This window comes from Olea europaea, chromosome 11 (assembly GCF_002742605.1).
Source record: "Olea europaea var. sylvestris chromosome 11, O_europaea_v1, whole genome shotgun sequence".
Taxonomy (NCBI): Eukaryota; Viridiplantae; Streptophyta; class Magnoliopsida; order Lamiales; family Oleaceae; genus Olea; species Olea europaea.
The window spans coordinates 3702261-3719690 of NC_036247.1; the positions used below are offsets into that span (position 1 = coordinate 3702261).

The 17430-nt window shown below is 33.4% G+C and overlaps 2 protein-coding genes and 1 pseudogene across 2 annotated transcripts; 1 reads left to right on the forward strand and 2 right to left on the reverse strand.

The window, feature by feature from the left end:
• Window positions 1–5094: 5094 nt before the first annotated feature.
• On the reverse strand, window positions 5095–5626 carry LOC111404339 (non-specific lipid-transfer protein 1-like). Its single transcript, XM_023033159.1, has 2 exons — window positions 5347–5626; window positions 5095–5219 (listed from the first exon to the last, which is right to left on the reverse strand). Exons 1-2 carry the CDS (start codon window positions 5624–5626, stop codon window positions 5095–5097), a joined length of 405 nt encoding a protein of 134 aa, XP_022888927.1.
• A 2795-nt stretch (window positions 5627–8421) lies between these two features.
• On the forward strand, window positions 8422–12740 carry LOC111404846 (annotated as a pseudogene).
• Window positions 12741–13522: 782 nt separating this feature from the next.
• On the reverse strand, window positions 13523–17176 carry LOC111404340 (serine/threonine-protein kinase HT1-like). The gene is made up of 6 exons (XM_023033160.1): window positions 16929–17176; window positions 15814–15946; window positions 15433–15628; window positions 15172–15296; window positions 14685–14843; window positions 13523–13807 (listed from the first exon to the last, which is right to left on the reverse strand). Exons 1-6 carry the CDS (start codon window positions 17174–17176, stop codon window positions 13523–13525), a joined length of 1146 nt encoding a protein of 381 aa, XP_022888928.1.
• Window positions 17177–17430: the final 254 nt, after the last annotated feature.

The window sequence follows — 17430 nt, forward strand, 5'->3', positions numbered from 1 at the left end:
ATTCTCATTTATTCATTGTATTTTTAAATATGTAAGATAAATAATAATACAAAAGTATGGTTAAATATATGACCCAATTTTAAAGCATGTTAACAATATTTTTGAACAAAAAACGTGATTAAAGACAAAATTTTATGATCAATGAAATGTTAAAAATAAGAAAGTGATTAAAAAAAGCTAAGAATATAAATATGATAATGAATAAAGATTAATAATCTTTAATGTAATTAAAATGTGATCAATTTATGAAACAAATGTGGTGTGAATATAACCACTCGAAAAAAAAAATAATGTTATCTAACACTACTAGTACTACAACATTAGTTTATGTGGCACTGAGATAGGTTTAATGAAATATAGAATTAAGTGATTCATTTAATTATGAATAATATTATTTAGTATGAGTGATACTGGGCACCAAACTAGGTAATCATACTTGGTATGTTCAATTAAAATTGAATTATGTGACATTTTCATTTAAATAAATTTATCATTTAATGTCTTATAATTGTCATTTAAATTAGTGCTTAATATCAGTGGTATTGAATAGCATCACTCTTTAATTATCTCTCTCATTTAATCCTACATTAAGACTATATAGATTAATATTTTTAACTTCAGTAATACTAAATAATTTTTATTTTGATATATCACATTTTAATTGTAGTTAGGCTCTTCAATCTTTGTTTATTGTAACAATTATTTTCTTAACTTTTTTCATCGAATTATTATTTTCAACATTCCTTTAATTAATATATCTTATCATTGATGATAATTTATACAAAAATATTTTATTTTTATGATTTGAAATGGGGGAAAAATATTTTTTTATTCAACAAATAAAAATTGTGTGGTTAATCGTTCATGGGCATTACAGTCAATTCAAAGGGAAATATACCTCAATATTCAAAGAAAAGGGACGTCGATTGAAGTGACAGATGAGTCAAAGTTTGGAAAAACTATCGTGATTTTTTTTTATGAAAAATACTTGTCAAAGAACCCCATCAACCAAGATCTTTGACTCTCAAGATCTGCCGTTTGATTCTGCTCTCGGAGGAAAGATCCACGGTGCTTGTCTCCAAGATTAAAGAGGCTTTGGGTCCCACTAACCCCAACACTTTTGTCCTTAATTACGCGCTGCCCCCATCATCCGCATGTACAATTCTGTGTACAGGTTCAACTATTTATGAAGGATAAAGATGTTTGTATCGAAGGGGGTGTATCGAATCGTTTACACCCCTCACAAACATGCGGGCATCATGTGTAATTTAATAATTTAAATCGAGGTCTCACTCAAATAATGTGAGTAGTAGATAAACAGTTACGTAAATGATTATGTACGTGTAACACGGTCTATTTATGAAACAAAGGTGCTGCTGTGCCACATCCTCCCTGACCTACTCTCACATTTAGGGTTGGGGGGCACTTTTTTTTGCATTTTAAATTCACCTCGGGTCCATGTGATTCCACAGCCATGTGAGTACTTGTCAAGGAGGTGGACAAAATTTTCCTAACAAAGCATCTTATTTTTTTTTTTTTTGAAATTTCAAATTTGATTACATTACCTGATATTGAGCCTCTATTTGGTTGAGATTTTAATTTGAGTCAAAGTCAAACAGTTAATATTAAAAATATCTTTTCAGGTTCTACAACTTTTCAATCACACATTTCAAAAACTTTTATCAAAATCTACTAAAAATTTAATTTTTAGTCCATACAAAACACCCTCTGATTTACTAGGAAACTTAATAGATGTTTTTCAAATAAGTTCGATCTCTAATGAATTTTATGTTTTAGCTTAGAAAATATTCCCAAACATCATAAGACTAGTAGTACAGCAAAGAATTGGTCAATTAGTCTATTTTTCGCTCATTACTTAAGGTGTTTTTATAAATATTTTGGTCAAAAAATAATTCAAATTAAATCACTTTTTATACACGCATTTTATAGGATCCACAACTATTGCATACTTTTTTACCACTTTTTTAGCCCTATCTATAAACATTTAGCTTCGTTTGGCTCTATTAAATTTATAATTCATTTTTTTCTATCTTCTTATCAATCACAAAATTTTCAATAAAATAATGTTATATGTAATCACAAAACTTCTTTTCTAACCACAAGTTTTTTTAAAAAAATAATAATAAAAAAAACTATTTCAACCATTAACATTTCGAATAATGGAGACCAAAAGGAGGATTATGTTTATCAACAACTAGCTAGACATCTCCTTAATAACCAAGGTAGAAGACTAATTGACCAAGTGTTGAAATGAATTCAGCTTAAAGGTCGGCAATTTTTAATGGAGATCTTGTGATAATAATAAATTTTTAATAATAATTTTTTAAAGAATGTAGGGTTAAAAAATAGATTTTTTTTAAGGAAAAAACACACACACAAAATTGTTTTATAAGGAGAATGTGTGACTGAAAATAAGTTTAAAAAAAAAATGATTGTGCTCAATTATTTCCTTGTTTTCTTGGGCTTAAGTGGGCTGAAAGTTGTTTAGGTGACTAGGCCTTGTCCTCCAAAATGGCCTTTATGGATCTGTAAGGCTAAACTTTCCAACTTAACGTCAAATAAAGCCCAAATAATTATTTTCATGCTTTTATAATCTATAATCTATAATATATTAAAATATCATATTAGGGGAGAATAAATTTTTAGACGATTTTAACTTCCTACAATTCAATTTTTTGGATGATTTTAACCCCCCCCCCTATAATTTATTATTTTAATAATACTTTATTTTTTTTGTATGTAATAAATATTACATAATTATTGTCATTTATGAAATTTGTGTTATTAATTTTCAATTAAATAAAATTCATATTAACTTCAATTTAATGAATTTTCACTTGATAAATCTTGAATTACATGAATCTAGAGTTATTATAGGTGAATTTATTCATATTTATGTATTTAGAAATTTTAATAGATGTTTAAATTTATGTGTTGACAATTAATTTTTATGTATTCTTTAATTCGTCTAAAACTCATCAAATCCTTCAACAAATTGGTACAAAATATTACTTTCACATCACTTATAAAGTATTTTAGAATAACGTGCAATGCACATTCAACTTTAACTAGTAATACTTAAACGAGCTTAGTATTTATTTTTCTCAAAAGTGCATTTTAGTCCCTCAACTTTTGGATAATTGAAATCTTACTCCAAATTCTCAAATATTTAATATTAGGTCCTTTTTCACTATTCTCTTCAGACTAGGATCTATATATAGCTATGAAAATACTAGAGTGTTACACACACTGTGCCCTTGTTTGAGCCCCATTTTGAGGGGAAATTTTTTTGAATTTGCGCGTAATATTATTTTATTAAAAAATGTGTGATTGACATGATATCAAAACACTATTTAAAAATGTATTTTTTTTCCCCACAGAATGAACTCATACAAGGGTAGAACATACGATTCCCCATTCTCACCTATACTTCCTTGTATTTCTCCCAGAGTATAAATTAAATGCTAATTCTCATTATAAGAGCATTTTTAGGAGAGTTTAATTTTAAAGAGCACATTTAGCAATTTAGAGAGCATCTATAAATTTAGCGAGTAAAAGTTTTTAAGTACTCTAAACTTTAATCTGTAACACTTATTTTACTATTTTCAAAAAATATTATTATTTTTAAATCTTTTATCTTCACTAGATTTCTCTAAATTCTTATACCATTTTCCTCCATTAAAAATTGAAACACTTTGAATACATTTGATTACAGAGAGTCGCTTGACTCTCCAAATTATGATAGCCAAACTCACTTTCTATTTTTTAAAATGTAATTTGAAGAGCCCCTTAAATCATAATTTTAAGAGTTGATTTTTTAAAGCAGAGAACATCTTATGTTTAAAAAACTTAACATAAGATTAATTTTGAACCCCAAAAATGTAACATTAAATTTATATGTAAGTCTTGCCTTTTTATTTGTAGTTCTAATTATTTTTAACGAGGTATCTCGGACATTGAGGAACTTGTTTACCCCAAAGATGTTGCAACTGGTCTTTAAATTGTAAATTAACATTTGTTAGTTGTCCAAGATTCAGTAATATTTGATTCATAAGAACCGAAGGATAGCTAGCTTGTAGAACATGTTAGCCTAAACTTATTAATTAGTTAAAAGCACTCGTATTTTAATCAACTTTTAAGTTTGACCAAGCATTGTATTCATTTATCATGCTAATTGAACTTGGTATTATTACCCAACTTTAATGGATGTCTTATTTCATGTCTGCTTTTCGTGAAAAAATATCAATTGAAGTGGAGGGTTTCTTCAAACAACAAGGGGTTTGGTCAACTATTTAATCAAATGATATTGAGCATGTTTCTCATCTCTTCGGCAGTGTGTGGAATGGTTGAGAGCGGACCGTTTTGGATATAGGAAATATAATCCAAGTCGAGAGTAGAGTTACGGGAACAGCCGTCTAATGGAAAACGACTTTCACGTTACTTTTAATTTTAAAATATATGCGGATACATTAAATAAAATAATAATTATTATTATATATATATTTTTTAAATAACTCTCACTTACAATACATAAGAAATTTATTTCTAACTTTCATCAATAAGAAAATTTTATTTTTCTCTTACAAGTAATTTACTTAAAAACGTAAATCTTTTAAGCTTATTCAAACTTGCTCATAATAATGAGTTAATGACGTACAACTACCGAATATGTGGCATACATCCAAATAAAGAGTGAATTACCCAAATGGTCACTGAACTTTGTAAAAGGTTTCCACGGGTAACTGAATTTTAAAAATCATTCAATTCATCATTGAACTGTGCAAAAAATTTCCACGAGGTTACTGAGTTTTAAAAATTACCTAATTCATTACTGAGCTTTGCAAAATGTTTTTCATGGGTCACTAAATTTTTGTTTCGCGTTAGGACTCTATTTAAGGAATTAATTATCAATTTGAGAATTACTAAGTTAAATAGTAGCATCATTCTCAATCTATTAACGTCGTAGTAACTGCAATGGATTATTGAAGAATACTTAACATTAAAAAATCACACAACATAAATCCCCCACTGGATAAAATATACACAACACGACATGTAAAAATTGCATCAAGGTTAAAGAACAGTTATACCCAAGTTTTCCAATAAACTTCTCTTATTAATTGTAGTATAAAATCTCCATTCCATCTTCAGTTTTACTGCACCCTGCAACATAAAAACGCCATTACAAAAATACCGCACTGACACGTAAAAGTAAAAAAATACTATTTCTTGAAAAGTAAAACACAGAATGCAGTAAAAATGTTATATACTTTGAGCAATCCATGGATGGGCTGATCTTGTATGGAATGCGAATGCCACATTTACCCGGAAGGCCAGCCGCGTTTTTAATGCTGGACGCGGAGGCAGACGCCGCCACCGTTTTCAAGCACGTGCAAATAGATTGTCGGTCACTTGTGGTCTCAGCCATGCCGTAAAGTGACTTAATACTGGCGCAGCAGTTAGATGGTACCTGATGGCCGCCGTACATGACATAGTTGAGACATGGAGATAGGGTGGACGCTGCCGTGCTGCACAAGATTTCAGCCTCCGCATGTGGTGCAACGACCACCGCGATTACTGCTACTAAATAAAGTATCTTAATCATTTTAGAGCTCGCAATTTGAATAATATTCAGTAATTTGTCTAAAAAGGTCATCAAGTACGATGTTTATATAGAGGAGTGTCGGAGAATTGGGACATGAATTCATGGGATCGTTGTGGCCTCTGCATGAGGTGCAATTAACACCCTTCCTTGGCACACATATCGCTGTTCCTAAGATATGCTAAAAAACTCTAGTCATATATATGTTTCATAAATGCATGGTTTGAATGTTACTATTGTGATTGGAAGTAAAAAATAAAATAACAGGTGGATTGTGCCCCTCCATTCCGCCGAGGACTTCCGTCGCTATCTATATTGTCTAGAGGCGATGAAAATGAGGTAAAATGATGAATTTGCTTTTAGGAATCATTAAATCCTATAAATGATTGTTTATTTGTTTTGATGTATCATAACAATTTTTTGAAAGACAAAAATCAAATAATTTTCTGTGGTGAAACAAAATATCACTTCCTTTTCTACAACTTACGGATTAATGCCCATAACTGGGAGGCATCACTTGGGCCACGAATCTCCAATTACCCAAACAATCTTACAGATCGATCTGTTTACCAATTGCAGCCCAAATTTTATATGGCCTTAGGCTAGTCCAAACAAATGAATTGTTTGGGGTTCCCCTTTTACTTCCTCTTGCGTCTTCTTAGTGGCAAATCTTTACCCTTTTTGCACTATTCAATTTTGTCATTTTACATCGCCTGGGGAATCCTCAGTTTTCAAAAAATATTTTACAACTGACTAGTGGAATATATGATGAATATAATGGATTCAGTTGATAATATAAAGATGAGAAGAACAAAATATATTTGAAATGGCCGGAGTGGGAATCAACTAATAGGAGATAATGGGCGGAGTCGTGGGGAAAGAGTTTGAGAGAAAACGAGTTTAGATAATAATGAAAGTTAAGATAATGGTAATTTGAATTACGATGATTTAATTATTTACTTAAATAAGCATAACTGTACCACTAATTTCTCTTGCAATGCTCCTGATAAGACTAATCTGCAAGCATCGAATAGATCTTTGGATTCTAGTCCACTCTTCCTAAGTACTTGCTGCCTAACGTTTGCTCGTGGCTATCTTAACCATTGATTCAATTGGACTAAAAACCTACCCAAAACGCCATTCAACCTTCTATTCCTCGTTAGCCAGTTATTTCTCCGAATATGAGATAAAAGTGCTTTTTCTACCTGTGGTGCGCAAATGAAACAATTTCCATTCCTTAACCGCACAGTAGGCAAATGGCAGGAAAAGTGATCTTAGTTGAAGTTAACCATCACTTCGAAATATTCTAGTTTGGGCTAGCCTGAGGCCATATAAAGTTTGGGCTGCAATTGGTAAACAGATTGATTTGCTCCATCGTCTGACTTCATTGCATGGTAAACAAAAACTGAACATTTCAAATAACAGAAATTAGGTTCTTTTCGCACCTATACAGTTTGTTTGTTAATTCATTAACTATTTTTGTTTGACTCCCTTTATAATGTTAATTAAGAAATAATTTTTACTTATCTCTTAGAACTAATTAAATTTGACTTCAAATTTAACACATCATACATTTTTTTGATTATGAGTAATGCTATGTAGCTCGAGTGGGGTTGCAATCCCAGTCCAGATAGCACTAGATGATAGGTTAAATAAAAGATGAAGTTAAATGAGTTATTTAATTTCACCTATCAATTAATGTCATATCAACGCTGTTTAGACTGTGGTTGCAATTTCAGTGATACTAAATAACATTACTCTTTGATTATATATGGCAGGCTAATGGTCCGGCCCAAAATATGTTATCTTAAACACGTGACCAATTGACCGCCCTAGAAATAGCCGACTCCTATGTTGGGCTCTCAGTTGGATCTTCCATCGTCTGATTCTTTTTAACACCCTTTCGTATTCTTTTTAACCCAAAGTATTGCTTAATAATTTAATACACGAGAAGGAAGATCCATCTAAATCAACAGGCGAGTATCTTGTAATACTTACAAAAATGAAAGACTCACTTGCATGTTTTTAAAATTTTCATCGGTGGGAAACAAGTTAAAGTCATATGATCTTATTTTTTAACAAGATAATAAAATCTTCAGTGTACAGTTGTTTGTCATTAGTAAAATTCAACCGACTCATTTAAATTTTTAAATACAAGAATTATGTTTGTTATCTTGTGATTAAATTAAAAATTGACTTCAAGATGTTATATAATAAAAAGAAGTCTTGTGCATTATATATGATTATCAATTCGCCAATACTAAAATAATCCAAGTCAAAATTAAGTGAAAATACAAAATTATATCATGCGCGTGCACCAGTTAAGTAATCAATTAAAGTTGAAAACCATTAATTTGCCGAAGAAAGGCTTAGTAATCATATAGAAATTTAGCCAAAGTCAAACATTTATTTCAACAATAAATTCATAACTACTATTCATTATTATCCATACATTTCGTGAGATTCACTCCTATTCATCTCTATAAATTAATTTTACGAAATTTTCCACAGAAAGACTTAATAATTTACAGAGCGGTGGTCCATATTAATTTAAAGGAAAAGGAGTTTCATAAGATTAAATTCTATCTGCCTTCTTTTTTCTTTTTGGGGTTTTGGCCGGTTCAACCGTGAGAACCACTCATTGTGGTATTTTATTCTTGAATAAAAGCGTCTTTCCATATATATGTAATGTCATATGGCTGCTCCCGCAAAAAAAATAAAAATAAAAAATCAAATAAAGTTCAGTTTCTCTCACACAACACACATACAAACACGTCGAAGGGTGTGTACATATAAAGATGGCCACCTTAACGCGATATGCCCTACATCTCTTTGTTTTCATTTTATGTTTTCGTAACTCTCAGGAAGCTATGATAATTGGAAAAGCGCGTATGCAACATTTTACGGTGGGAGTGATGCGTCTGGCCCAATGGGTGAGTATGTATAACACCTAGACACCATTACTAGTGAACCCTTTGACAGTCGATCCTTGATTTTTTCCGGTCCAAGTTTTAAAGCATTGCGCTTCAGTTAGCTACACTTTGCAAATGAGTTAATGCTTGTAAACTTGACACTGTTAATTGCTTGTGCAAGAAGAGCATGTGGATATGGAAATTTGTACAGCAAGGGCTATGGACTAGCACTACTGCTCTAAGCACTCTCATCTTTAACAACAGCATAAGCTGCGGGGAGTGCTGTGAAATTAGATGCAATAGCGATGCTAAATGGTGTCTTTTGGGAACCATAACTGCCACTGCCACCAACTTCTGCCCACCAAATAATGCATTAGCCAATGAAAATGGTGGATGGTGTAATCCTCCGCTCCAACACTTTGATTTAGCGCCGCCCGCCTTTTCTCAAAATTGCTCAGTATTGTGTTAGGATAGTTCCTGTGGTCTAAAGAAGGTAGACATTGCAAGTAAATTTAAGGGAAAAATTCATAACTCAGGTGTATTGTTTACATCAATTCAATTTTCAAGTCCTAAGTTTAAAAGTGCAAAAATCAGGTATTTATTTGTTAATTAAAAATATTTTATTAATTAAATGTAATAAAGTCACAATTATAGAACTAATAGTCACAAATACAAAATTTTAGGTCACAATTTATTTATTAGTCACATATCATTAAATTAATTAGTCACAAATTATTTCAATGGTCACAGATTTAAAAATTTATGTCACAATTTATTTCGGTGGTCATAGATCTTAAAATTTATAGGTCACACATTTTTAAATTTGTTGATGACAGTTAAATATTTGATCACAAATGGTCACATAAGTCAAATAGTGGTCACAGACCACCGCCACTAATACTATCGCATCGTCACTGCCATCACGGCCAATTGTGACCACTCTCACCTCGTTATCGTTGCCAAGGTCACATGGTCATAAATAACTAAATAGTTGGTCACACTCGTCAAATAGTGGTCATGGACTACCACCACCACCACTATCGCACCGTCATTGACGTCACGGACACTTGCAACCACCCTCAACCCATTATTGATGCCAACACCAACACCAAAAATCAAGGCAACCACAACCAGCAACCACCACATCCGTCACCAAGAACCACCACACACACTAACAAATACCCAGTTTGATGGAAAATCACCATCACCACCACCACGAAAAACACCAAACAGCAAAACGACCACCAAAACACAACGATCGACTGCACCACACCACACTACATCCATAGCGTACCACCACCATTATCGCCACAACCACCACTTCCGCTTGCCCCACCATAACCCCAATCCATTACAACCACCACCGCTGTCGCCAGTATACCATACCTCAAATCACCGCCATACCATCACCCCCTGCACCACACCACCGCCTGTAAATCACCACCTTACCGTCACATCAGCAGCGTCCCGCGACAGCCACAGACCGATCTGAAAATGTCGCCACCATCACCACGCAACCCCACTGTCATTCACCATTAACCACGCACTATCATGAATAAACACAAATCTCATAGCTACCTCCACGCGACACCACTACCATCAACACCAACGCGGTGCCTCCACCACTACCACGTCACACCTCTCTATACACATAGATCTGGATCTGACCTACAGATTGACGTTGTGCGATGTGTACAGATTCAAGCAACTCCATCTCGCCGCAACTCCATTTGACCGCTCTGATGCCAAGCCTCAACGTTGGAGGTGTCATAGCTGACCAACCCTAAACGAGCAGCGAAACCACAAATCCACAATTTACCACACCGCCGCATCAGGTCCTCATAGTTGCACTGTCGGGTCTATCCACCAAAGAGAGAGAGAGAGAGAGAGAGGGGGTGAATTGAAATGGTTAGGGTTGGAATTGGAATTGGGGGAGATATTTAATTATCATATTCATCCCGGATTTGTGAATAACAAAACTTCATCCCAGATTTTTGCACTGTAAAGTTAAAACACCGGGAACAGTGTAATTTCCTCTAAATTTAAATAATACCGATACTATTTCTTTAAACGTGCATATATTATTCAAAGATGAATTCAAACATGATATCTCAACCAGTAAAAATACTGCATTTAAGTACTCCGCCAGCCACTTATGGAAATTCTGCCTCGATGAAAAAAAAAGAATTCTACTTATATGCATATGTGTAATGTATTAAAAAAAAAGTCAAGTCAAAGATGCCAAGCTTAAAAAATAATAATAATAAATTCCAAAACGGTGAGGCGGTGAATTGGATTATATATCAATCCAATTCACATTTAAACAAATCAAAACCCATTTCAAATTTAGAGAAATAAGAACAGTGAGAAAGAAAGAGAAAAAGAGAAAGATAAAAGATAAAAGAGAAAGGAAAAAAAAAAGGAAGAAGAAGAAAAAAAAAATAGAAATTTTTTGCCAACGTGTTAGGAATTAAGTGGTCTACATTATTCGGCTTGAATTCCTCAATTTTGAAAGGTAAGTAAAAAGTTTCTTATTGTTGTTAGATTGTTAGATTAAATTCAATTTTATTGAAGGGGTTAAGTATAATAAACTATGAAATTGAGTAAGATTAAAGAAAAACTAGTTTTACTGATTAAAGAGATTTTAGAAATCGCCTAAATGTGAAATGATTAAGTTTGTGTATCGCCTATTTAATTATTGAAGTGACTTAAATTAGTTAATTGTTGATTTAAAAAATTATATCATATTTCAGGCGACGATATGGATATCGAGACAGTTTATCAATCGAGTTGATTTTACAAACATATTGCTGTGAGTGGAAAAATATAAATATTTTTAAAATATTTATAAATTAAGTTTATTGTTAAAGTATGTGCAATTATATGTAATTATGTGTTCGAATTACATGATTATTATGAAAATATCTTTTATTATGATACATATGAGATTTCAAAGATTATATACAGTACATTGTGAATTGGAATATGAGATGTGATTTTGAGATTGACCAGAAAAGTATCCGTGATTATATATTTTTTCTAGTTCACGGAGGGGTCTTGGATCTAGGATGAAGGGGTCTCGACAGTGTACATATAGTTCACTAAGGGGCCTTGGTCATATTCTAAAATTGATTATGAGAGGTCTTTGAGACCGACTTTCGTTCACGGAGGGGTCAAAGGCCCGTGGCGAAAGTTCTTAGCCCGAGGGACGGATTATATATTTCAGTCAGATGGTACATTTTTTATGAATTTTTTAGTACATTTGATGTGACGAAATTATAGCATGATTACCAGTTAATATTTATATCATGACTTGAGATAATATTTTACCACGTTATGTGAATGTCTCACATTTTGGCTATAATTATATGATGTTATCTTGCGAGTTATCAATGATATGAACTCGATTTTCGATAAAAATGTAAAGATGAAAAAGTATAATTATTTTCGAACTTCTCCACTCACTAAGCTATCAACTCATATATTTTTCTACGATTTTCCTTACAGGTGGAAATTGATCATTTTTAGCAGGAAGAGCCTAATGATTTCGGAATAAGAGTCACACGACATGTTGAGTGTTATAATTCATATTGATGAAGCACGAAGAAAATAATTTGGGCCAACGTATTATATTTTACATAGCATTTGATTTTGCTGCATTTTTGAAATAACTCATAGTCAGCTTTGGTGATAGATTTGATATCTAGTCAGCATCTATCATCGGAGCACGTCACGTTTCGAGTTCACTGGGGTGATTCGGGATGGGTCGTGTCGATATGAAGCGACGTGTTGAAGACTAAAATCAAATGAATGAATTTGTCTCCCTTTATAATTGCTTAGAAAATGTGGTTCAAAACTGCTTACTTTTTGGATTTTTCCTGTTGGTTTGGACAGAGTTCCGTGCATCAAGAAAGGAGGAATAATGTTACAATTAACGATCATTCGTACTTCAATTTGGTGTTGATAGCAAATGTTGGTGGAGCGGGAGATGTAAATGCAGTAAGCAGTATGGATAAAGGGAAAGACAGGATGGCAACAACTGAGGAGAAATTGGGGCCAAAATTGGGGGAGCAACTCCTACTTTAACGGCCAATTAAAGCCTTTCCTTCCGAGTAACAGCCATTGATGGCGGGACAATCGCCACCTATGACGTGTTGCCAGTTGGTTGGCAATTCGGACAAACTTTTAAAGGTTCCCAATTCTAAGTCCTAAGAAAACAAGAACTCTGTAGATAGAGGAGAAATAGGCAATTTATACTGCAATATACAGCAACATAAGGCTCTTCAATATGAAGTTTCTACTGCATAAATATGTGTAAGAAGATCTCACTTCTATATACTATGTTTATGTAAATGGAGTTGTTGCAATTACGATCCCTTTCCCCTCGTCCCTCTTCTTAAAGTGACGGTTAATGCAGAAATTGTGGGACCTTGAACCTATTTTGACAAAATGAAATCAGCATCTATGCTCAAGTTGGGAGTCTCAAACTTGTTCTGTGGCCCTACCCAGAGAGTTTAGGTCCAATGATGTGCTATAACCTAAATAATATTTGGTAATCTTTACTTAAATCTCGACTTCAAATTTAAAATGTTGTTCAATACCAGCAAGCAGTGAGTTGCATGCTGTTTGCCGACAAACAGTTAGCTATCCTCTTTTCCTCATTACCCACCTGGTTTGATGCAATGGTAGCCTGAGTCGTGAAGAGATTCTATAAAGGCTACTGCCCTTGCACTGCTCATATGAACCCGCTTTTACCCTTCATGTACGCAACTCACCATGGAATATTTGTTCGACTTACAAAATATTAAGTTCAAAAACAACAATCATCAAAAGAAAACGATTACAATTATTGTGAAATGTGTTTCCATTTATTTAAATTATTTGGATGCTTAAATAAGTCTATTTCGACCTGCTACTAAAATTCACCCTTAGCAAGGGTCTATAAGTTGTCGAAATCTTAAGGCTTACTCATTCTAGAAATCACAACTCACTGTGAGCTTCTGGCATTCTTTGCAGCAAAAAGTCGGGGAAGGAAAGCAAATTTCCCTCCTGCTGTAGCAGAAAATTTAGTAATAGTACTGGTGTTTGTCGCTGGTGCCTCAGAGGAGATAGGTTCCGGCAAGGATGGAGCTGGTGGTGGTGAAAGAATGGCGTTGAGCATCTGAATAATCAGGCTGAAGCTGGGTCGCATATCAGGATCATCAACCCAACATGACTGTATAATGAACACAAGATCTGGTGAAATGTCATCTGGAAGACTTGGCCTTTTTTGCTGCATTACATGAATCTTATTGTTAGAAATTAACTTACACTCCCAAATGTTAACATAAATTGCTTGTTTCTTACGCTATTAGACAACAAAACTGACAAGATTTTAGTTAATCATGCCATATTTTCACCCACTTGATATACACCCTCGCACACCCCACAAGATCCAACATCAGATGATAAATGTTAAAGCATCGTTGAATAGGAAGGAGATCTTTGGCAACAGGGTAAAATGACTGAACCTCAGAACCACAAGGACACGGCTATTAATATATTGTATTGTTAATATAATATAAATGGCAGAAAGACAAAATATCAGAGCTACTCACCTCTGGTTGATTTGGAAAATCGAAACCCTAATGACTTATTTGGTAAGGAATATTGTATAGTATGGACTGTATTAAAGAGTAAAACAAGCTAAAATATCGTTCAACGTACTTTATATTCATGTTTATTACTGTGTACCTAACATGACATTGATGCTTAAATGCTTAGCTTTCTAAGTAAACAACAATAAATGAAGGACAGTGAAGCGTAATAGGAGTAGTTTCCTGTCATGACCTTTAATTGCCACAATTGAGAGCGATAGATGAATCTTGTTCCTAATTAATTAATCAGTAAATGCCTTAGGATTCAAGAAAAATGCAGGGTCATGGATAAAACCTGGTCACGACAACATAGCATCTGAGCATACATAAGGATATGGGCATTTGTCACGGCAAGGATAAATGATCAAGTTTGAAAATTTGGTCATCAGCTTGCAATTTACAAGTCGAACTTGTCATAACATCCATGCAGAAAACAAGAATCCAATTCTTCAAAATAAAAATATTTACCAACATGAAAAAAAGAAAAGGATGGGTAACCAATGTTTTCTATACCTTGACAACAACAGCATAAGCAGCTTGCAAATTTGACATTCCCTCGAATGGCATGCGATTAGTCAGCAATGCCCATAAGACCATACCAAAGCTGTAAATGTCAACTTTGTTATTATAATACTTCTTCTCTCCTTGACGAAGCGCAACAGTATTGTACAACTACAAAGTTCAATTCCAATTGTTGGTTAAACCACATAACAATCCTACAAAAATATAAATAAACTACTGGCGAAACTTGATTATAAGAATAACAATGTTAGTTTTCGGTACATGGGAAGATACAAGAGAGTACCATCTTTCTGCTCTACAAATAGCTTAAATTTCAATGACACTAAGATGCATATGAACATACCATAAAAATTATAAGTATATCTGAAAGAACTCAAAAGTTCGGCAAAGAAAGGAAAATCAACAAGTTATTAATTTCATGGAATCCTTGGCGAAAGATAGAAGTGTGCGACGGAACAAAAAATAGAAACTATGAGACCTCTGGAGCCATCCAACGGTATGTCCCAGTTTCTACGGTCTTCAAATCAATGAAAGATTCTTCTCTTACTCGACCAAAATCTGCAAGCTTTACAGACTTCTCATCGGCTGTCAGCAACAAATTGTCTGTACCATAATTTTTTTTTCATCCAATATTTAGTTAAAAGAGAAAATCAAGCATGGTAAGATGCATAGAAATCTCAATAAATATTGTCATAAGACAAAAACACTTCCTTACAAAACTCAGCGTGCCATACAATACCTGGTTTTAAATCTGCATGTATAATCCCATTCGCGTGCAGACAGTCCATGGCACGAGCAATGTCAAGAGAAAAGCTTAATGCAATGTGCAGGTCTAACTTTTCAGGACGCTTGTCGATTAAATACTTCCAAAGTGTCATTCTTGGTATAAACTCTGTGACTATCACCATTAGAGGATCCTTACAAGCTCCAATAAACTGCAACCAAAATGTTTACTTTATGATTAGTGAAATAAGATACAGGCACACAAAAAATTAACAAAAATAAAAAAGCAGTCTTAGAGGCACACAAAATTTATTCTACTATTGATTGTAAAGAAGTTATCAGCATGAAGATCAAATACTCATTTGCACAAGATAAATGAAATCATGATATCTCTGACCTCGAGTACATTCTCATGCTTTACTTTAGACATCATTGTCACTTCCCTGACAAAATGGCTTTCAAGCAATGCTTTCTCTTCTAACTCCTCGCCAAAATTGTAAACTTTGATGGCAACAATTTGAACACCAAACCTACAAAAAGATTTGGTCAATATCTAAATAAATAGAACAGAGATTTCCTTATCAAACAACATGAAAGAGCTAAAGACACAGGGAAGAAGACATGCACTGGGATAATTTGATAGGCAATTGAATTATATCATCTTAAAATTGCAGTGAAATAAAATGATTTTTTTGTCCTTTTTTCGGAGAACAATAACAAAAAGCCATTCACCTTCAATCAAACTAAAAAAAACTTCTTCTATGTTTACTAGTGATTTATAACATCAGTCTAGTAACAGAACTAATAACATTATCCTATTTTAGTATTTTATTTTATAACACTAAAATATCAGCGCAAAATTTATTAACTTTACACGACTTACCACACAGTTGTTAACATTAAATGCGGCATCAACAAACTACAACCTCATCATTTTTTGGTTATGTGACATGTTTTATTTATAATGCAAATAAAACAAAGTACAAATTTAGGAAGGGGCTCAACCTCATCTCCAATAAAAGGGAACCATGCTTGGCGCACAAGGTTTTCTTGCCAGAATCTACAGCCGGGATGTGCTGCCTTGACATTGCGCAATGTCAAAAAAAAAAAAAAAAAAAAAGGAAAAAAAATCTACAACACAGGTGTTGCCAATACAACGTCTGTAAAGAATCTAGCAAGAAAACCCGTGTACACAAGATTTTTCCCAGCCAAAGGTGCAGAAAATTAATAATAAATTAAAATTTTTCCCATCCGAAGATAGGGAGAACATTGTAAGGGTTAAAGACAAGTACAACTACACTTTAGCTTCCGTAATCATACCCCTCGTCATCATACGCAAGTATAGAATAACAACAACCTTATCATATTTAATGCAAAGTTCTAGAATTTAACTACTATACCTCGTCATTTTAAACGCAGAATTCAAGATTTTCATTATTACGCTATTTAATAAACTCTAAGTTAAGAAACTTGATCACAAGATTGTGCGTAAAGAAGATAGATTACACACACCTCCCTTTATAAACTGTAGCATGGGATCCCTCAGCAATTTCTGACCCAATGAACAACAATTTCGGGTCAACAAGCACATTCTCATCAGTGGATAAATTTGGGAAGGCCATGATCAATCCATTCTGTGATGATTCCCCTTCGACTGAGGCTATGATGAATCCGTCCTCTTCAACTGATATCGGGATAGAATTAACTGTGAGCTTCTCGCATTTCTTTTCCCTGCCTATGTTCTCAGCAGTGCAACTCATGTTTGCAAATACTTGTAGAATTAATTTATATCCTCGAAACTGCAAAGCCATCAATCAGTTAATTCTTGTAACAAATATAATAACGTTCAATTTTATAAAATACATTCAAAATCCATACAAATGTAGTTACTTCTTTAAAAACAAATATTACTCAAAGATCTCTACAAAAACTCAAAACAATCTCTACTCTTTTTCCCTCCCAAAAATCACACGATTAAAAGAATAAAAGCTAGTCCAAAAATCAAAAAAGAGCA